The following is a 22,298-nucleotide window of genomic DNA, read 5'->3' as shown; positions in this document are numbered from 1 at the left end:
ATATAGCACATGAAAAGCCTTAGCACAACGCCCAGCTGGCTCAGGATGGGTTCTTTGGGAAACTTTCAGACCAATTGGCATGCGGGGCATGTATGCAGAGTGGCTGGCGTGGGAAGGCGTGAAGGAAGCAGGAGGGACAATTTAGACTGCAATGCAGTCTCAGCAGAGCCCTCAGGTGACCCCATGGGGAGCTCTGAAGCTGGGATGGCTCAGAGTTGTCCTACTTCCAGGCAAGGGGCTTTGTACACTGAACTGACCCAGTCATCAGATACAGGCTGCCCCAGGAGGAGGTTTAACCTTGGCGAGGCAACCTCCTTCAGCCAAGGGCAATTCCCAGACAGGAAGTCCACCAACAGGCTTCAGGGGCTGTACCTCCAGCATCTGGAAGGAGACACCTGGAAGCATGAACACCTCAGTCCTAAAAGGGAAGTCCATCTGGGTGGCGCACCATGACATCCACTCCACTAGCATTTAATATGAACCTTTGAAGCCATTAGTATAACTATTTTGGATTTCCCAAATCCTGCCGAGGATATAAGGACCCTCACTTGTCAAAGTGTAACTTTCCAAAAGTTAAAAACATGATTCTGATGTTAATATAAAGCAAGCATGTGTCAAAAAATGTATTGAACTCATTAAGGAGCAGGATGAGAAAGCAAGTTAAAGGTGGAGATGAGGACTATTATGCACACATGTGTGTACGTAACATACACACACGTGTATTTAGTAGGAAAAAAAGAATGCTGGAATAAGATGGCATAGTTAGAGACGAAGTGTTTTAGTGTCCTACAGGAACAAATAGACATAACCTCTAACTCCAGAGGCTGAGTCCTAACCCACAGCACATGGTGAGCCGCTCGAACTAACATCTTCCGAGACCCAGCTGGCCCAGAGGCTGCCTTGTGAAGACAATCCTCTATCAGGGCTTGGAAGGGTGCACAGTTATCTGTTGCCTTTCACAATCTGAATAATTTCTTACCATTGTGAACCTTGTACCAGCCACCAGGGCTGTCACCCACAGAGTAGGTCCCTGAGAATCCTTTAGAAGGCCAGGTCCACTGAAAAAATGGAATTTATTCTGTCCTCCCAGTGGACCTACGAAGATTCGGTTTGTCCTAGAACAACCTACAGGTCCCACAGTGATGACTGAATTCAATCCAACAAGCTTTACGCTCGTCTACTGTGTGACACAGCCCTGTTCTAGCTGTTAGCTCTGCGTGGATGACTTTCCTGTTGTTTCAAGATGACCCTACACACACTATTAGGAAAATATGACTAAAATATAAGTACAGCCAACAAATTGCTGCTAGCTCTAATGCTAAAAAGAAGTTACTTTCCGCAAAGGTTCAATTGCTTGGAACTCTTCCTTGCATTTCCTGAGATAAGGTGAGATGGGAAAAGCCTGCCTTCATTATTTCTTGGAAGTCCAGAAGGCTGGCAACTTTAGACACTCCCCCGGCCCCAGTCCCTTGGTGCCAGTTGAATGGTCGCATTATTTAACTGCAGCATAGAAGCCTCGGCAGGAGGTTCTTGTTGATTTACTGCAGAGCATGGAGGGAGGGGAAGGGGGTGAACTCTCCAGGGGCAACACCTGCAGCTTTTTAGCTCTCTCTGCCTTTTGCAAGGGGACCCTCAGGCTCTGGGCAATAGGTGATTTCTTTCCACGGTGCCATGAGTGCCCATTGCCATGGACCCTGGCTTGGACCTTAGAGGGGAAAAAGAGGACACTGAAACACTCCCTCCCTAGTGGTTAATGTGGGGGATCTGTCCCAGAAACACAAGGGCAAGTAGAGTCACAGTGTAAGTCACCCCATGCCCGAATCCATGGTCATTGCTAAAGGCATGTCTCCAAAGGTTCAGAATTTCTTTTTTTTTTTTTTTTTTTTGAGACGGAGTCTTGCTCTGTCGCCTAGGCTGGAGTGCAGTGGCCGGATCTCAGCTCACTGCAAGCTCCGCCTCCCGGGTTCACGCTATTCTCCTGCCTCAGCCTCCGGAGTAGCTGGGACTACAGGCGCCCGCCACCTCGCCCGGCTAGTTTTTTTTTTTTGTATTTTTTAGTAGAGACGGGGTTCACCGTGTTAGCCAGGATGGTCTCGATCTCCTGACCTCGTGATCCGCCCGTCTCGGCCTCCCAAAGTGCTGGGATTACAGGCTTGAGCCACCGCGCCCGGCCAGGTTCAGAATTTTCAAAGCGTCTTAAATTACAGCTTCACCCAATCCATGTCTCTCATCAACCTAGGAGCCCATGCTGGGCATCTGAGAGGTGAGCCTGTGTTTGGCATTTGATCCCATGTTTATGAAGTGAATGCGAAACAACACAAAACAGCCCACACTCATTGTGACATAAACATTGTCCTCATTTGGCCTATCGAAGGGGAAGATGGGGAAGTGATTGCTTCAAAGAAGAATGCTATCTTCGAACCCCATGTCCTTGCTTTCAGGTACAATGAGAACTTGAACTAATGGCTGATAAAGCCAAGCTTTGCTGCTTTGAGTAGATGAATGGATGACAAACCCTTGAAAAAGCACTCAGGTAAAAATGTTCCAGAATTAGTAGTGATGGTTGCACAACTCTGTGACTAAAGACCACTGTATTCTATACTTAAAATAAATTTTAATAATGTCAATATATTTAATAATATATCTATATCTATCTAATCTATATCTAATTTTGAGATGGAGTCTCATCCAGCCTGGAGTGCTGGAGTGCAGGAGTGCAGTGGTGCCATTTTGGCTCATTGCAACCTCCACCTCCCAGGTTCAAGAGATTCTCCTGTCTTAGCCTTCCGAGTAGCTGGGACTACAGGCGTGTGCCACCATGCCCGGCTAATTTTTGTATTTTTAGTAGAGATGGGCCGTCACCATATTGGTCAGGCTGGTCTTGAACTCCTGACCTCGGGAGATCCACCCACCTCGGCCTCCCAAAGTGCTGGCATTACAGGCGTGAGCCACCGCTCCCGGCCTCAATACGTATTTTAAAGCACCTTCAGAACTAGGAGTTTCCATGAGGGTCCTGGCCCTTTGCTACTCCTTTTATAAGTGCTTGCTCTAGCAAGACTTTTTTTTTTTTTTTTTTTTTTTGCCCTGCCTACCCCCTAGCAAATCAGTGTTGCTGCTCTGGGGGCAGAAAAGCCTGTCAACTTCCCCTGGGGGTACTAAAGCTGGGGTCCTGGAAATCGGGTGCAGTGGTTCGTGCCTGCAACCCCAGCACTTTGGAAGGCCAAGGCGGAAGAATCGCCTGAGCTCAGGAGTTCGAGATTAGTGCGGGCAACATAGGGAGAATGTGTCTCTATTAAAAAATATGTATCTTTGGCCGGGCGCGGTGGCTTACGCCTGTAATCCCAGCACTTTGGGAGGCCGAGGCGGGTGGATCACGAGGTCAGGAGATGGAGACCATCCTGGCTAACACGGTGAAACCCCGTCTCTACTAAAAATACAAAAAAATTAGCCAGGCGTGTTGGCGGGCGCCTGTAGTCCCAACTACTCCGGAGGCTGAGGCAGGAGAATAGCGTGAACCCGGGAGGCGGAGCTTGCAGTGAGCCGAGATCGCGCCACTGCACTCCAGCCTGGGGGACAGAGCGAGACTCCGTCTAAAAAAAAAAAAAAGTATGTTTAAATATATATAAAAAATAAAGCTGGGGCCCTGGAGTCACAGCCAGCTCTGCCAAGTTCCAGCTGTGTGTGTTCTTGGGGAAGTTACCGTCCCATACCTACCTCAAAGCATGATTTTTTTTTTTTTTTTTTTGAGACAATAGAGTCTCGCTCTGTCGCCCAGGCTGCAGTGCAGTGGCGCGATCTCGGCTCACTGCAAGCTCCGCCTCCTGGGTTCACGCCATTCTCCTGCCTCAGCCTCCGGAGTAGTTGGGACTACAGGCGCCCGCCAACACGCCTGGCTAATTTTTTTGTATTTTTTAGTAGAGACGGGGTTTCACCGTGTTAGCCAGGATGGTCTCCATCTCCTGACCTCGTGATCCACCCGCCTCGGCCTCCCAAAGTGCTGGGATTACAAGCGTGAGCCACCGCACCAGGCCCCTACAATTCTATTTTCAAGTTGCTGAAATGAAATCTCATTGACTGGAACCAATGTGAGTGCTGCCTATAGGATGAGCCTTCTTCATATGCACAAGATTTCCCATTCATTCACTTCCATTTTAACATTCCTCTCATTTTAGCTAGTTTTTATTTCTATGAACTTTATGGGTTTTGTTGGAACCTATTTCCAGTTTATTGCTGATATGTAAGAAAAAGACTCATCTGGCCAGGCATAGTGGTGCATACCTGTAATCTCAGCACTTCGGGAGGCCAAGGCGGGAGGATCACTTAAGCCCAGTCCAAGACCAGCCTGGGCAACATAGTGAGACCTTGTCTCTACATAAATATTTAAAAGAAATTAACTGGGCATGGTGGTGCGCACCTGTATTCCTAGCTACTTAGGAGACTGGTGCAGGAGAATCACTTGAGCCCAGGAGTTTGAGGCTGCAGTGAGCTATAATCGTGCCACTGTACTCCAGCCTGGCCCTGTGCCCCCACACCCCCAAAAAGAAAACTATTAATTTTTCTTTTTTTTTTTTGAGACGGAGTCTTGCTCTGTCGCGGGGCTGGAGTGCAGTGGCCGGATCTCAGCTCACTGCAAGCTCCGCCTCCCGGGTTCACGCCATTCTCCTGCCTCAGCCTCCCGAGTAGCTGGGACTACAGACGCCCGCCACCTTGCCGGCTAGTTTTTTGTATTTTTTAGTAGAGACGGGGTTTCACAGTGTTCGCCAGGATGGTCTCGATCTCCTGACCTCGTGATCCGCCCGTCTCGGCCTCCCAAAGTGCTGGGATTACAGGCTTGAGCCACCGCGCCCGGCCTAATTTTTCTTTGATACTTGGCCTCCTTGTGAAATCATTCTAAGAGTTTTTCATGGGTTTCCAGAAAAAAGAACATTTGTGAAGCTTCTCATTTCTAAGAGTTCTTGCTTCATTTTCTTACATAATTATGCTTTTTTAAAAAAGACAGGGTCTTGCTCCATTGTCCAGGCTGGAGTACAGTGGTGTGATCATAGGTCACTGCAGCCTTGAGCTCCTGGGCTCAAGTGATCCTCCTGCCTTAGACTCTGAGGTAGCTGGGATTATAGGTGTGTGCCACCACACCCAGCTAAGTTTAAAACATTTTTTTTGTACAGAACAGAGGTCTTGCTTTGTTGCCCAGGCTGGTCTTGAACTCCTGGCCTCAAGTGATCCTCCTGCCTCGGCCTTGCAAAGTGCTGGTATTACAGGTGTGAGCCACTGCACCCGGCCATAATTGTGCTTTCTGAACAATGCTGAGGAATGAGCATGGAGGTCACCCTGTGCTGTGCCCCAATGTAATGCATATACCTCTTGAGACAAATTAGTTCTTTACCTTGCTTTCTAAATTAACAAAAGCATCTAATAGGAAACCTGTACATACTAAGAAAAAATTTGCAATGTTCACAAACAAGAAACTGTTCTTAGGAATGACTGGCCACCAATGTAGGCCCTATGGCCAGAGCTCATGATGACGTAAGTTACTTCTAATGCCCCTCCCAGAGGCCTGCATATGGAAATAGTGTCTGCTTCTGTGCCCTGACCAGAGGCTTTGTCAGCAGAACTGGGGAAGGCAGCAATGACTGGGCCCTCAGCTTAAGAGATGGCAGCCCAGAAGTTACTACAGGGGTCTCTAACTCCAGTCCTTTCCACCTGGCTTCTGGTCTGGCCTGGTACTGTCTCCAGGCAGTGGAAAGCTTGTGAGTTAGATACAAAAAAACTGGTCTGGGTTTCAGCTTACCTGAAAATAAGGGTCAACATTCCCATTATAATTTTATTTAAATGCCAAATTGCTATGTGCAATGTTCTCATAGATTATGGTAAGGTTAACTGTATCTTAGCTAAAAAGCCCTCGCACCAGTGGTATGAAAGTACAGGAACTTGGCTAGGCGTGGTGGCTCATGCCTATAATTCCAGAACTTTGGGAGGCCAAAGCAGGAGGATTGATCACTGAGCCTAGGAGAGCAGCTTCAGCAACATGGTGAGACCTTGTCTCTCCCAAAAAAAAAAAAAAAAAGGAAAGAACAGCAACTTTTTACTATATTCAGAATCCATTGTGTTCTAGTGATAGTCATCACTTAATAAGCTTTATGCAGTTGACTCCACTTGGCACTGGCAACAAAGGAATTTTTAATGAGTTTGACAGGGAAAGGACACCCACACAGGATTTTTTGGTTTTCTTCTACACAGGTTTTTAAAAGCCTGGTTTGGTTTCAGCACGTTGAGCTTACAGAAAAAATAAAACGCTAGCAAGTCATCAGACTCTTCAATGAAAATGTATTTCACATTAAACACAATGTACATATCATGCAAATGAGGCGTCACCACGGTCACAATGGTGCTGTGAGGTACAACAAATCACAAGAAAACAGACAGTTAGCAAAATAAGGCTCTAGGAAAGATGAGAGGCATTTTTTGAAAGCCAGACCATGCTATGGTTTCTGTGTGCCTGTCATAAAGGGACTTGGCCAGTATTTGCCGAGATGGACAGCACCGCATTATGTGGAAGCATGTACTTTATTGAGTATAGACACATACAGTTTCCGTAATTAATACATTCTTAAATGTAGCTGGCTGTAAAAGCACATGAACAAGATTACTAATGAGACTTCTTTGTATCTCCTGGTTGCAAACCTCTCTCAGAATTATGAATCTTTCCAAACCCTTAATTATCCAAGTCAAAACAAAAAGTTTCAAAGAAGAAAAGGTCATTTTAATCAGAAAGGCACATTTCGCCACAAAAAACAAAATTAAGAAAACACACCATTATATGGCATAAAATGTGTGGAGTATACATTCTACTGTCATTTTTCCCATTCAGATTTTTTTCTTAATATTAAAGTCCATTAAAGTGACATACTGGGTCCAATGTGGGCCCCCTATTGTTTCAGAACACTATGATTTTTGTTTGCACCTGGTTTTATTAAAGCTGGGCAAACACAGGAGCAGACAAAGAAAACTCCAAGATCCAACAGAAAAAAAAAAAAAAAAATAGCAAGAACATTGAAAACCAACCAACCTGCACGTGAGACATAGGATTCATTCAGCTGGAAAGTCACTCCATGGTCTGGAGTGACTACAGTGTGAAGATTTTAAGGTGTGACATGCAAGAGTCCTTGCTAGATTCAGTTACCCATGTATACACGAATATGCATAAGAGAACAGAAATCATTACTGACTGTTTTGACTTCCTTCCTCAACCAAGCTTACTACTTCACCCCCAAAAGAATAATGTGGGGCAATGCATTTTTGCGGGTGGCAAAGCTTAACAATAATTTTTTAAAGGCTTCTTGATACTGCCTTCCAACAGAGAAACTCTGGAGATGGGGAACCTCCTGAATTTCTTCTCTGTCTCAAAAAAGACAGGGAGATATACAGTGCAAGTTGAGTATATGTTTAACTAGAGTTTGGGTAAATGTCAAGAATATTTTACAGGAAAAGACATCTAAATGTTTATGTGCTCCCACTTTGGGAATAAGAATGGTTATAAAGCGAATTGCCGAGCCAGTCACTCAGGTCATTCAGAGGGTCACTATGATAATAGAGAAGTTCAGGAAGTGCTTTATCAGCAGCTGAAGCTCATAAACAGAACTGTAAAAGGAAACTTTGCTAAAGCCCAACAAGGTGAAAGTCTCAAGGTTTCTACCAAGAGTGGCCAGTGTTTGACATACTACCTAGGAATACAGTTACATTCCAAGCTAATAATTTGGGATCCAGCGGTAACGGTGACAGAAGCTTCTTCAGGCGGCTGGCAGCTCGGATTTGACTATCAGCAGCTTTACAGGTTCTCCAAACACCTGTGTCAATTCAGAAACAAAACCAGATGAGATCAAAGGGAAAACCAAGTACTCCGCAGTTTGTAGCACTATTCTCTCACTAAAACGATCACAACACGCTGTGGCACTTTCTACCTTCTTGGTAATTATATTTTCCTCCGGGGCTTATACAGTATTTCTCAACAGAAGTGATACAGTATTTTATACAGGACTATTCTTTTAGATGGGTCCAATTTTCCTTGTACGGAACTTTCCTAAAACCTGCAGATGTTTAATGTCTCAAGCTTTGTCTTTCAAATGCCCCCAGCCACTCTGGCAACAAAAACCATCAACACGTGTCCAAATGTCCCCTGGTGGGGGTGGTACCACTTTTGGTAGAGAAGAATTTGAGAAATAGACCCAATCATAATTAAAAATATACAAGCGGTGTGAATAAAATGATTTAGTCAAGATTTTTATTTTTGGATAGGGGCTTTGCATTTCTTTTAGAGATGTAAGAAATAAATTTGAGGATCTATGAATACTCTAATAAATTTTGTGGATTCTCTGTTCCCTACTGTATAGTGGGGTAAGTGAACTGAAGGGAAACTAATTTCAAAGTCAAAGTATGTTAAAAACACAAAAAAAACCTCTTAATAAATTTAAGCCACTTAACTGTCAGGGAGATAGAATGCTCAGGTGAATTAGTATTTTAAGTGTCCAAGAAGGCAGCTGCTTTTCCAAACCAGTGATATGGTTTACTCTAAGAGTGACCCATCACACAGCAAGAACCAAGAGAAATGGTCTCTCAGACTTGTGTTATAGGCAAGAGCTGAGGTCAGGTAGAAACAAGCATACAAAAAACACAGTGGCCCCAGCTCTGTAGCCTCTCCAGCGTGTTTCCTCATCCGAAGAATAAAAACATTGGACTAAGTTATTTTGGCCACTGAATTTGTTATGGGAGTGAAGTATAAAAAATAAAGTGACTGAGAAAATGCCGAGAATATAAAAATGCTTTTAAGAATCTAAAATGGCCAGGTGCGGTGGCTCACACCTGTAATCCTAGCACTTTGGGAAGCCAAGGTGGGCGGACTGCCTGAGCTCAGGAGTTTGAGACCAGCCTGGGCAACACGGTGAAACCCCGTCTCTACTAAAATACAAAAAATTAGCCGGGTCTGGTGGCAGGTGCCTGTAATCCCAGCTACTCGGGAGGCTGAGGCAGGAGAATGGCTTGAACCTGGGAGGTAGAAGTTGCTGTGAGTGGAGATCGTGCCACTGCACTCCAGCCTGGGCACCAGAGCGAGACGCTGTATCCAAAAAAAAAAAAAAAAAAGAATCTAAAATAGACGCCACGTATGGTGGCTCAAGGCTGTAATCCCAGTGTTTGGGAGGCCAAGGAGAGAGGATCACTTGAGGCCAGGGGTTCAAGATCAGCCGGCAACATAACAAGACCCAACCTCTACAAACACTAAAAAAAATTAGCTGGCCCTGGTGGCATGTGCGTATGAGCCAATTACTCAGGAGGTTGAGGCAACGTAGTTGCCCTGAGTTTGAAGTTCCAGTTTGAAGTTCAAACTGAGCCCACGAGTTTGAAGTTCCAGTGAGCTGTGATTGCACCACTGCACACCAGCCTGGGGAACAGAGTGAGATCCCTTCTCTTGAAACAAAAACAGAATCTAAAGTAGGAGGAGCAATTGGAATTATTAAATTATTAAAGGATTTGGTGACAGACTCTAATTATGTTTTCCTTATTCAAAAACAAGCTCCAAACTCAAGTAAATCAAATGTGAGGTATATATAACTAAGTATACCTTACTACAGAGTGTATATAACTCACAGATATTCTTACTCAAATGAGAATAACTTCTGGAAGCACTTTGGCAAAAAAAAAAAAAAAAAAAAAAAAAAAAAGGCCAAGGTGGGGAAAACCTTCAAGACACAAAAACTGCAGCTCTCTCTCCCTCAGGTATGATCCAAGAATAGATGTCTGCTTTGGAAGAATTCAGAATGGGTCAGAGAACAGTAGATCATGTGGCCCAAGACTCACAATGTATATGCATGATTCTAGATAGAATGTGGGATGTCACTGAGCAAAACTAGAGGTGGGGAAATTCATCTTACTCATATCACCTTGCAACACTACTAGAGTATTCTTTCCTTGCCCCTAAAAAAGCTACACAGGCTGGATTGGTATTCAAACCTTTAGCCAATGTTCTCACCCTTCCCATCTACACACCCTAAACAGCAGGGTTAGGACAAGGCGGCTCGGCGCTGAAGGCTCACAGATGAATTACTTGAAATCTGTCTCAATTCTTGTGTGTGCTGTAGTATACCATGATATATTCATGTTGCATTTTTCAAATAAAATTTGACCATCCAAGAGGCTGAGTGATGTACATCCTATCTTCACAAACCCCAGTTAAAGGGTTATGAAGTTAGAATATGATCAAAAGACTGTACCTTTTATTAAAGAGATGCTGTATTTGTCAACAGAAGGTGTTGAGAGGAGTTTCTTGGCCAGGACTGTTAAATCCTTCGATAAGGTTTTTGTTACAGTCGTCCAGGCTGAGATTTTCACTGGATCTCTTGGGGAATGTCGGGGGACCAGTGAAATCTAAGAGATCTTGAAGTGCTCGGGCATTACCAGTTCCATTTTGGTCCAGAGACACCCCAGGAATCATTTCACTCACTGGTGAAAATTCTGGGATAGAGATAAGCTCTTCTTTTGAAACAGGACTAGAAGAGATGAATGAGAGAGAGAGAGGCAGAAAGAGAGAGAGAGACAGACAACACAGCACAACATATTATTCTATTTGCAATATTTTGTTATACTACGCTTCTAAAGAAGAAGGACTTAGAGTCGGAGTTTTGTGTAACACATTGTAAAAAATACAAGTGGGTTCAAATTTGAGAAGGACAGATGGTGGACACAGGGCCCCTTGTATGAGAACACGGAAGCAGACTGAGCAGGGCTGTGATGGCCAAGCTCACAATGCCCAAAGGGTGAAAGGACAAAAACCCACAGGCACCAGCATTCTACTACAAAGAAGCAAGGAACTTCCAGAACTTTCTAAATGGGACATTCAGACAGAAAGCCAAAGCCAAAAGTTCAAAGCAAGTTGAGGAAGAGCCCTAATTAACACTGCTCCCAGTGCTACCTTTCTAGTAGTGCCACCTTGGGAGAATTGCTTTTCCTTCCTGCAGCCTCAGTTTCTTCGCCAGTAAAATGGGAACAATCATTTCTCTCTGCCAGGGCTCCTGTGAGTGTGAATCTGATCGTGCTGAGAAGAGTTCATGTGAAACTGCCTGAAGTGCTCAGTTAAGGTTGGGGGACCCATCATGAAAGGATCCCACTACAGCCCACATCATCACTGGCAAAGCCAATCTCACCCTCTGCTTCCTCTCTAAAGTGAGGCTTCCAATCCACCCTGACTTATCCAGCTCCAGCCCAGCCAAGCCTGACTTTCTTTCTCTCTCTCTCTTCCTCTCCCTAGAGATGGAAGGAGGCGTTTCATAATTGTGCCAGCTGTAAGGCCTAGCAAAGGAGCAAGTCCAGGCTCTGAAGAGTGGTGGGCTGAGGGCCTATCATCAGGAATCTCTTAACAGCCAGAGTAAGGCTGCTGCCAGGTTCTTCTTTTTCTTCCTTGTGAGATCTTAGAGAAGAATCTAGAAAAACCAGAACTGCAGAAGCGCAGGGGAACTGTATCTGGTGGAAATTCATCCTCCAGAGCCCCCATGGGGTCAGCTGAGAAGGCATCCTTGATTAGCGACTTCCCTCCTTCCCCTTTCTCCTGAAAAACTCCCAAGAGCTTTCCTCTAACAAATCACATGCCCTAGAAACTCTGTTTCAGGCTCTGCTTCTAGGGAACCTGACGCAAGACACTAGAATGTTATACCACTGAGAGCTTTCCCGTAACGTCAATCAAACTGCTTTAGGTGATTTGGTTGTATAAAAGATGAAGAAAACAACTAAAAGAAAGGGTAGTATTTGGAGAAGTGATGAGGCTTAAATGCAAAAGAAATGAATATACCTCACATCCATAGACTGAACTTCTTCAGTTGAATCATCCAGACTATTTGATTTCCCATCAAGGGCATCCAGATGAACGAGTCCCCCAGCTGGCTTAAGCCCATTAGAGAAAATGTCTTGGGGATAAGTTTCTAGGGCAGCGTGACCCAGACCATTAACTTCCTGGCAGGTGTTCAATCCATTGATTTCTGATCGAGAACACAAAGTCCCTTGTATTAATCATAAAATGTCTAAATAAAGTAACAGGGAAATATAGATCAAGGCAATTAATTTAATGCTCTGCTTCACTGATACTGCAGCATCTTTTGTGGAAGGAGCCACAAACAACCCCATATAATCACCTTCACACAGGGGAAGAGAAGACAAATCACATTATCAGTGTCTGTGCAGAACCTCTGGAGAAGAGCAGAGTCAGGTCCTAATAGTAATAAAACCTGACCAGCAGTTAAGCTCCCTGGAAAGCACTGTGAGCCAGCAGCCAGAGTGCTTCCTATGCTGGGATTATGGGAGTAACCAAGGAACCAGTGGATTCCCAAGTGGAGCTGACAGTCCCTGTGCTGGAGACACATTCCTAGGGAGGGAAACTGCACAGGCCTCTGCCAGCAGTCACCCTCTTGGGATCCTTGGGTCTGCTTACCCTGCAAGAAGTCTTATGAGCTTTTGCTACTAAAAGGAAGAACCCAAGAACCAGATGTCACACTCACCCATTTTGTTGGGGACAACTGGTTTTGTCTTATTTTCCATACACACAGCAGGCTGGACCCCCACTTTGGGGTCTTCTTTCTGAAAACAAATGGAAGGTGAATGAAGTGAGGGAAGGCTGACATCACACAGGAAAAAAAAGTGTTTTTAAAAGCATCCGATGATATTTTGAGCCTGGACCATCTGCCTGTTCTGTGGTAATTCTTTAAATCTTCAGCTGTGTTTCTCTTATTCTTATGTATTTTTATGTCAGCATTCTCTTTTTTATTCATGGACTACTATGCCTCTCTCTTCATCCCACCCCTCATTACTCTAAGGAAATCTTTAACCCATCCCATCTCTGAAGCTCCTCTTTCTTTTCAGGTACCTAACCCTCCTTAACCCAGCCAGGAACAAAGCAGGAAAACTGCATTTTTTTTCTGGCTAATCCTCTCCAAGACCTACGATTTCACTGAGTGTATTCTGCTGTTCTTTTCTACTTAGTACATAAACTATTAAAATGGTCATATGAACTCCTACCTTCACTTGTGGAGACACATCACTTTTCCTTGTTCTCTTCATGATTTCATCTATTCTCTAAAAACAAAAAACAAAAAACAAAATCAAGTAAGAGGACTATAAAACCAAAAACATAAAAGTAGCTTGGTTTACATGCAACATCACATTTCTCAGAAAACTTGTAAAAGACAAATGTCAGAAGAGGATAACAAGTATAGAAAGGTTTTCCACTGGTTTTGGAGATGTGCACCTCTGGCCCCATGGACGAGGTCAAATGCTTGAGAAGTTAACTAGTACGTATCTAGAATCAATATTCAATTTATATCCCATATTTCTCCTTCTTCTCCTTAGGCTCCCTATAAATCAACAAATTACCACCTGCCATTAAAGAGGACCACCCTACAGAAAGTGAGGCTGAGGTGCATCACAGGGGAGAAGACCACAGGTTGGTCTCCTGGGTCCCAGGCCTATAGCAATACAAAGCCCAGGTTGGGCCTAGGATACCATGACAATATGCCTTTATAATCAGTCTCCTTAAACCCAACTTTACCCATAAGTATAGTGAGTATAAATGGACTAAACACTACAATTAAAAGACAAAGAGAAAGACTGTCAAACAGAATTAAAATAACAATTCCTGGCTATATGCTCTTTACTTATAAAAACACACAGAAGAAGTTTTAAGTAGAAGGGTGAAAAAGATTTGACATACAGACACTAATCATAAAAGGGCTGTCAGGCCAAGCACAGTGGCTCACATCTATATTCCCAGCACTTCATGAGGTTAAGGGAGGAGGATCCCTTGAGTCCAGGAGTTCGAGACCAGCCTGGCCAACATGGTGAAATCCCACCTCTACTAAAAATACAAAAATTAGCCAGGTGTAAGTGGTGTGCACCTGTAATCCCAGTTAGTTGGGAGGCTGAGGCAGGAGAATCACTTGAACCTGGGAGGGGGAGGTTGTGGTGAGCCAAGATCGCACCACTGCACTCCAGCATGGGCGACAGAGTGAGACTCTGTCTCAAAAGAAAAAAAAAAAAGCGGGTGGGGAGTGCTGTCAAAGTAGACTTTAAGACAAGAAATATCACTAGAGCCAAAGGCATATCACGATAAATATATATAAAACAAAACCTGACAGAACTGAAAGGAAAAAATGGGCAAATCCATAATCACAGATGGAACTGGTTTTTTTTCTATTATTTGAGACAGGGTCTCACTCCTGTTCCCCAGGCTGGAGTGCAGTGGCATGATCTCGGCTCACTGCAGGCTTGACTTCCTGAGTTCAGGTCATGTTCCCACCTCAGCCTCCTACGTAGCTGGGACTACAGACACATGCCACCATACTCAGCTATTTTCTGTATTTTTAGTAGAGACAGGGTTTCACTGTATTACTCAGGCTAGTCTGGAACTTCTGGGCTCAAGTGATCCTCCCGCCTCTGCCTCCCTAAGTGCTGGGATTACAGGTGTGAGCCACCATGCCTGGCCGCAGATGGAGTTTTTAACAATCTTTCTCAATAACTGATAGAACAATATGGCAAAAAACTAATAAAGACATAGAAGATTTGAACAGTGGTATCAATGAACTTGACCTAACTGACAATCCTAGGATCATTATATCCAATCACTGCAGAAGAGAACTGGATTTACTTCCTATTCACTTACCCTAAGTCTTCCTGATCCCTCAGCCCTTACCTTCTTTCTCTCCAGTCTCTCCTGCTCAATCTGTAGCATGATCTGTTCTCTCTCGAGACGCATCTGTTCAGCTACCTCCCGGGCCTTTGCTTCTGCTGCTTCTTTCTAACAGAAACAGGTAAATCAAGGCAAAGCTTTAATAAGCTAAGAAAACAGTGTGGTAATTCCTTGGCTTTGCACATGTTCCTTCATCTCATCATCTGCCCTAAAGTGGATGCTGCTCCAATATTCAACGTGGATTTACACAAACCACTAGATGACAGAGCAAACATGGCTGGACCTCATTCATATACCCCTGGCTCACCATGCAAATCACCTGCAGACAGTTCTCATACATGGCCAAGGCTTTTCTGTGTCTGCGGGCAGGCTTGGACCATGAAGTGTGCATGTGGCCAGATCAGAGAGTTAATTCCCCTTCTACAGTGAGGGGCAGGATGTGGTAGATAAGTAGTTCAGTTTCCTCATCCCTCAACTGGACAATTCTAAAGCGTGATCCACAGTCTCTCAGAGGTTCCCAATGGGACTGTGTTCTAGTCACCCACAGTAACACATGCATCAGTGCACTTACACTGGCTTTTCTCCTATTCCTCTACCGCCTTCCTGGGATTCACTTGCAAAAAAAACTGCTAGCACCCAAATTCTTATCCCAGGGTTTGCCTTTGGGAAACCCAAACTGACAGATGGCAAACATTACCAACTTCACTGCAACTGCCCCAACTTATATTTAATAACCAGCCCAGTTTACGAAAAAACTTCAAGTAAATATTATGAGTCATTGAAATTTAACTAATTGTACCTACTATTAAGGCCCTTAAAAAACAAGTAAAGTCCATCTGAGGACTCATACAGTACCTGCTTTTCAATCATGGCTTTCTCTTGCTTTTCTTGTTCTTGCTTTTCTTTCAACAACAGCTCTTCCTCAGTCTTCCGCTTGGCTTCCTCGCCTGCCTTTCTTTTCTCTTCCTCTTCCTGTTTCTTCTTTTCCTCTTCCTGCTGCTTCCTTTCTTCTTCCTGCTGTCGGGCTTCCTCTTCTAGGCGATGCCTTTCCTCCTCTGCCTTTCTTTTCAATTCCTCTCTCTCCAGCCTTTTGAGAATACAACTGTTGTTAGAAGATGACATGCTCGAAAAGCAAACTGCCAGAGAACTGTGTGCTGACAACCGAGAATAATGCTCCACATGGTAACGCGCACATTTAATAATTTCAACAAGCATTCATTTAATAATATGATTCATCCTTCCTGGAAATCCACTCTGGTCCATATATTTACCAAAAAATATTAACCAGGCTTGACTTTAAATTCTGTAATAAAGCAATGAATGATGTGTTGATGTGTGATGCATTCTGTATTGAAAACAGATGCTCCTCAGTCAATGAACAAATGACCACGATGAGAAAGTCAAGTCATCATTCTTATTGAATGACAATTCTTTTAAAAACCTAAGCAGAATAAATATTTAAAACCAACGAAAGCTAGGAAAAATGGGAAGTGTCTCAATGGCCACAAATGTGCCAGTCAGCAATTTAAGAGCAGTGACTATGAACTCAAAAAGTAATACTAATTGGGTTCTAATTGGTATGTGACTTATGAAGCAGCAAATGGAAGAAAATGCTCAACAGAAACCTGACATTTAATAAAACATTTATTTCCATTTATTTTGGCAATCTTTAGAAATCTATTTTAGCTTTCTTTGATATATGAAAATTAAGTGGCATTTAGACGATTTTATCCACAGACAGATGAACGGTTCATGTTGTAGTGATAAAGAGCTCGAAGCAGTACGGGAAAATTCTGTAAAGTCCAAGAGCTTGTTTTAACCTAACGTTCCTCCTCCTCACATGTACGCCACTTTCCTTGGGTAATCACTGGCAATGTGATGTATGGGCATGACCCAAAATTGTACTCTGATTATGCCACTCACTGTGTGACACTTGGAAAGTCACCTATGTTCTTAATGCCCATTTAAAAATGGGAAAAGCTATACTATTGTTCTATGCATTACCGTGAGAATGAAAATGCCTGCCCTAGAAGGTTCTCAAATGTTAGTTGGTTTTACAATTTATTTATTTATTTATTTATTTATTTTTTTTTTTTTTTGAGACGGAGTCTCGCTCTGTCGCCCAGGCTGGAGTGCAGTGGCCGGATCTCAGCTCACTGCAAGCTCCGCCTCCCGGGTTAGCCATTCTCCTGCCTCAGCCTCCCGAGTAGCTGGGACTACAGGCGCCCGCCACCCGCGCCCGGCTAGTTTTTTTTTTGTATTTTTAGTAGAGACGGGGTTTCACTGTGTTAGCCAGGATGGTCTCGATCTCCTGACCTCGTGATCCGCCCGTCTCGGCCTCCCAAAGTGCTGGGATTACAGGCTTGAGCCACCGCGCCCGGCCGGTTTTACAATTTAAAATGAATTCTCTCTCCAAGCCCCAATGTCCTTTAAAGTGCACCTATAAATCTGTATGTCTTTTAGAAATTACCTTCATTTGGAAGCATGTGCCAATGACTTACTGGGGTGCTGTTATTTGTTATAAAAAGGTCAAGACTTAAAAAGAGCATCCATCCATCCTAATGGTCAGCTTCAGAACTCATGCACGCTAATAGCCTATGTAGGACCAAAGGAAATATTTTGTTTATTCATTCAAAGAAATATTTTAAAAGAAAGATAAAGAAATACTGAAATATGTTAGCCCGAGGCTGTAACAATATGTGATAACACTAAATTAGGTCACAACGCCTATGAAGCATTGTGCAACAACTCAAATTATTAACAGATATTCTGGAGAGGAGCATTATACAACCTATCAGAAAGAAGCTCCCATTTTCTTAGACTCCTCAATGAAATACTAAGTATGTCCAACACAGGATTATCCAAAATGGATGTGTTAATAACAAGATGTATCTAAAGGTTAACTGAAATACCATTTCATTTCTTACCCTTTATTAATGAGCCAATTATGATTGTCCCAGAGAAGTTAACACACAAAGGATATATTGTGTATAATTAATGTAAAAGCTACTTCATAAAGGACCTGCCATTTTCATCTCCAGGACCTGAAAATCCATTCTGTTTCTTTTTTTTTTTTTTCTGATGGCATCTTGCTGTTGTTGCCCAGGCTGGAGTGCAATGGTGCAATCTTGGCTCACCGCAACCTCTGCCTCCCAGGTTCAAGCAATTCGCCTGCCTCAGCCTCCTGAGTAGCTGGGATTACAGGCATGCACCACCACGCCTGGCTAATTTTGCATTTTTAGTAGATACGGGGTTTCACCATATTGGTCAGGCTGGTCTCAAACTCCTGACCTCAGATGATCTGCCCGCCTCGGCCTCCCAAAGTGCTGGGATTATAGGCGTGAGCCACCGCGCTTGGCCTGTTTCTTTTTACCATCAGGACTTCAGAAGTGCCCAGATGCACACATATAAGAACATCCTTATGACCCCTGAACCTCCATAATCCTCATTATCACCCAAAATATAAATCCCCACAAGCCCATGAGACCCTGCTTGTCCTTTCCATAGTACCTCCATGGAAACCTTGTACTTTTTTTTTTTGAGATGGAGTCTCACTCTGTTGCCCAGGCTGGATTACAGTGGCATCATCTTGGCTCACTATAACCTCTACCTCCCGGTTCAAGTGATTCTTGTGCCTCAGCCTCCCGAGTAGCTGGGACTACAGGCATGCACCGCTATACCCAGCTCACTTTTGTATTTTTAGCAGAGACAGGGTTTCACCACGTTGGCCAGGCTGGTCTCGAACTCCTGACCTCAACTGATCCGCCTGCCTTGGCCTCCCAAAGTGCTGGGATTACAGGTTTGAGCCACCGCGCCCAGCCCCTTCATCCTCTTATATACCAAGTTCTCTCCCTTAACCACACTTGGCTTCCCCAAAGTAGGTAAAATTTGGCAAAACAAACAAACAAAAAAACCCTGGCTTCCCCTGTGTGAAACCACGTCCCTCACAATCCTCTCCAGGGATGAGCATTCCTTCTCTCTCTGCTCAAAGAACCAGACAGCACACTGGATTTCATCATCTTCCCCACCGCCCTCTGCTGAGGGCTATCTCGAGCTTACTGCCCTTGCTGTCAGTATTAAACCTCCAAAGTTCATCAGCTCTGTGTGTAGTCCTTTTTTTTTTTTTTCTCTGTGTGTAGTCCTTTTTTTTTCTTTGTAGAGGCAGGGTTTCGCTCTGTTTCCCAGGTTGGAATGCAGTGCTGCCATCACAGCTCACTGCAGCCCCAACCTCTCAGGCTCAAGCGATCCTCCCACCTCAGCTCCCAAGTAGCCAGGATCACAGTGAGTGCCACCATACCTGGATCATTTTTGAATTTTTTTTTTTTTTTTTCAAATAGAGACAGGTCTCATTTTGTTGCCCAGGCTGGTCTCAAACTCCTGGGCTCAAGTGATCCGTCCACCCCATTCTCCCAAAGCACTGGGATTATAGGCATGAGCCACTATGCCTGGCCCTGTGTGCAGTCCTGTCATCCTCTTCATCCTTGTTCTTGTCATTCACCCAAGTCCATCTCCCTTTCCTCATTACATACAAAGTACCAGAAAATTGTGCATTACTGTTATCATTTGGCATTCAGTGGATGCATCGTCCCTTGTCCCTGTCACTGGCCATTTGAGAAGGATCTTCATATATTGGCTCTTGTCTGAAACTCCAGCACCTCACCCCCTTTTCTGTCGCTCCCTGTTAACCTTCCTCGCGCCACTGACATAGGCTTAAACTTGAGTTGTTCAATCTGGGGGATGAGTGTGTAGGTTTCACTGGTCTTTATTCTTACATGCTTAAGAGTTTTCATTTTACAACAAGCCTAACCTTCAACATTAACCTTCTCTGATCTGATCTCACCCCATCCTTTTGCCTTTTTCTCTCTCCTGAACTGCCCTGGTTAGCGCTGTGCAGTCTACTTGTATCTGCTTCCCTCTCTCTCTGTGTCGCCCAGGCCTTGGGTACCCTTGTGAGCATTTCAGAGATGGCATGGAGGTCACTCTGTTGCCCAACTCCAGGCTTGGGTGGTCTCCAGGACCACTCCTGGGCTGCCAAGCACTGGTTAGAGAGAGGCTAAACAAGTCTGGCTGGTTATCTGCCTGCTGGCAATTGCATTCCGGCCTTTTCATCCTCATCCCCTGGATCTCTTATGGACACAGTCCCAATTGCCACTTTTCTCAATCTTTGTCATCTTCCTTAGTTGATGGTTATCACCAACTGCTCTACAGAGAAGACCGAGGTCACCTGATCTGAGCTACTTAAACTCTCCTTTATGACATTACTGCTCAGAAATGTCCCCATTTGTTCCTCTGCTTAGATGGAAATGCCACCACTTGTGCTGTGAATTCCACATCCTCCACAGCTATGTGTCCCTCCCACTAGCCCCTCTTCCCTTCATTTGTCAGTTTCATCCTTCTGCATGCACTTTTTCCATGCCCTGGAAAAATGCTCAGGTCTCAGGCATCACAAGCAACCCTCCTCAGTCCTCTGTCAGCTGCCTCCCATTCATGACTGCTTAACAGCCAGCTTATATTCTGGGCCTGTATCCACTCACCTCTTCAGGCTGCTTTGTCTCTATCCCACTTCTCAACAATTTCCCTCCAAAATCTCTGTTCACCTCCTAAATCCCAAGACCAACAGCCTTAGTCTTTGATAACCCTATGTCTTACCAAAAGTCCTGCCCACGTGGCTCTCCCTACAGCCCTGTGCTGCATGAGGCTGAATGACCCTGGCTCTCTCCTACCTCTCTTGGCTTTCCCTTCTTGCCTCAGCTGCTGCCACATCCTGCTGCCCCACATCGCATGTACCCCACCTGCCCTAGCTCTCACCAAAACCACCTGCCACCTGTAGGCTCAGCAGCAAAAAGCCAGGTCTGAGCAGCCTCGAAGACCTCTGCCTGTGGTTCCTGGCCTGGGCTAACTCTTGCTTCAACAAGAAAGTTTAGCCTGGCTACATGACCTTGCTCGTGGGGAGATTCTAACTGGAATATTCTCTTTTCTTCAATTTTTTAAAAAGATGGGGTCTCACTATGTTGCCCAGGCTCATCTCGAACTTCTGGCCTCTAGTGATCCTCCCACCTCAGCTTTTCAAGTAGCTGGGACTACAGGTACAAGCCACTGCGCCTGGCTGGAATATTCTTTCATGTGAACCCCTAGTAGCTATTTTAGCTTCTTAACATGACTTAAAGTGATACATCTAGGAATCCCATTATGATCTCCTGCTTACTAGTTCCTGTCAGTGCCTTCCCCAGGGTGGACCCGGGGTCTAAGGTTTCTTGCACCACCTCTAAGAATCTCACTTTATATCTTGGGCCATCCACAGCCCGGGGGCTGGGCCCTGTTGTGTTTGGGAATGGACCAACTTTTGTTCTTCTGCTTAGGGCCTGCTTGTCTGGACTCCTGGTTGACCCTTTGTTCTGGTTCCCTCATCCTTGACTTGGATGGTGTTTCCTTTACCAGTTTGTGACAATAATAGGGCTTTCCACAGTTTGACTCAAGTAACTTTATTTTTCTCTAAATTATTTTATCTGGCAACATTTCTGTGGCTTTAACTATTAACTGTAAACATAAAACAGATGTGAGGATGATCTTATTCCAAGAGGTGGCCGCTGTGTTCTAGCCCCAGGTTGTCTGGTACTTTCCTTCCTCACTCCTCACCTCCCACGTGGCACTATGCAAAGCTTCATAGTCTGGCAAGAGAGAGGAAAACTCATTTGGGGTCAAGTGTATTGCTCTAATGTTTACCTACACCCCCAAGCTTCAATTCCATCTCCAATCACCTGGACGTACTGTAGACACCATAAGCTTACCTAAAATCAAATGAATAATTTTTTTTTTTTTTTTTTGAGACGGAGTCTCGCTCTGTCGCCCAGGCTGGAGTGCAGTGGCCGGATCTCAGCTCACTGCAAGCTCCGCCTCCTGGTTCATGCCATTCTCCTGCCTCAGCCTCCCAAGTAGCTGGGACTACAGGCACCCGCCACCTCGCCCGGTTAATTTTTTTGTATTTTTTAGTAGAGACGGGGTTTCATCATGTTAGCCAGGATGGTCTCGATCTCCTGACCTCGTGATCTACCCATCTCGGCCTCCCAAAGTGCTGGGATTACAGGCTTGAGCCACCGCGCCCGGCCTAAATGAATAATTTTTATATTTTAAAACCAATTCCTTATGTCCTTTCTTTACCTGTTATTGAGTGTACCATTCTCCTAAGACCTTAGAATCAAACCTCAGCATCAACTTCAAATCTGCCTATTTCTTTGGCATTAAGTCCACAGAGACTGGCTTTTCCAGTTCTACCTTCACCATACTACTTCAGCTCTTCTGTTCTCTTAACCTACTACTACAATGGTTTCTTAGGATTCTTCCTCCTTCTGTTCCTTTCTTGTACATATACCGAGCGCCAGGCACCAGTGATCCAAAGACTGTGTCCCAGCCTTTTAAGGTGCTAACTGGAGGAAAGAGGCCTGTAAACAAATGAAACTATGTTAGTCAACTGAACAGCTGGGCTCAGTATGGGTGAAAAGTCGGGGGTGGTCAGTTCTGTCCCAGGCACAGGGCCAGAAAAGGTACAGGGAGGGAGCAAGACTTGACTTGCATTTTGAAA

The 22,298-nt window shown here is 44.6% G+C and overlaps 1 protein-coding gene across 1 annotated transcript in view; it reads right to left on the bottom strand.

Moving 5' to 3' along the window:
- Nucleotides 1-6,304: 6,304 nt before the first annotated feature.
- The window catches only part of MAP7D2 (MAP7 domain containing 2), a 122,352-nt gene continuing 106,358 nt past the window's right edge, over nt 6,305-22,298 (bottom strand). Inside the window, 7 exon segments of the mRNA XM_033201422.1 lie at nt 6,305-7,844; nt 10,263-10,538; nt 11,834-12,020; nt 12,537-12,615; nt 13,054-13,110; nt 14,723-14,827; nt 15,575-15,806. Of these exon segments, the coding sequence (XP_033057313.1) occupies nt 10,289-10,538; nt 11,834-12,020; nt 12,537-12,615; nt 13,054-13,110; nt 14,723-14,827; nt 15,575-15,806 (910 nt within the window). The 3' untranslated portion in view covers nt 6,305-7,844; nt 10,263-10,288.

This window comes from Trachypithecus francoisi, unplaced genomic scaffold (genome assembly GCF_009764315.1).
Source record: "Trachypithecus francoisi isolate TF-2019V2 unplaced genomic scaffold, Tfra_2.0 Lachesis_group6, whole genome shotgun sequence".
Taxonomy (NCBI): Eukaryota; Metazoa; Chordata; class Mammalia; order Primates; family Cercopithecidae; genus Trachypithecus; species Trachypithecus francoisi.
Note: the sequence above shows the minus strand (reverse complement) of the source record. Positions and strands in the feature narration are given on the sequence as shown.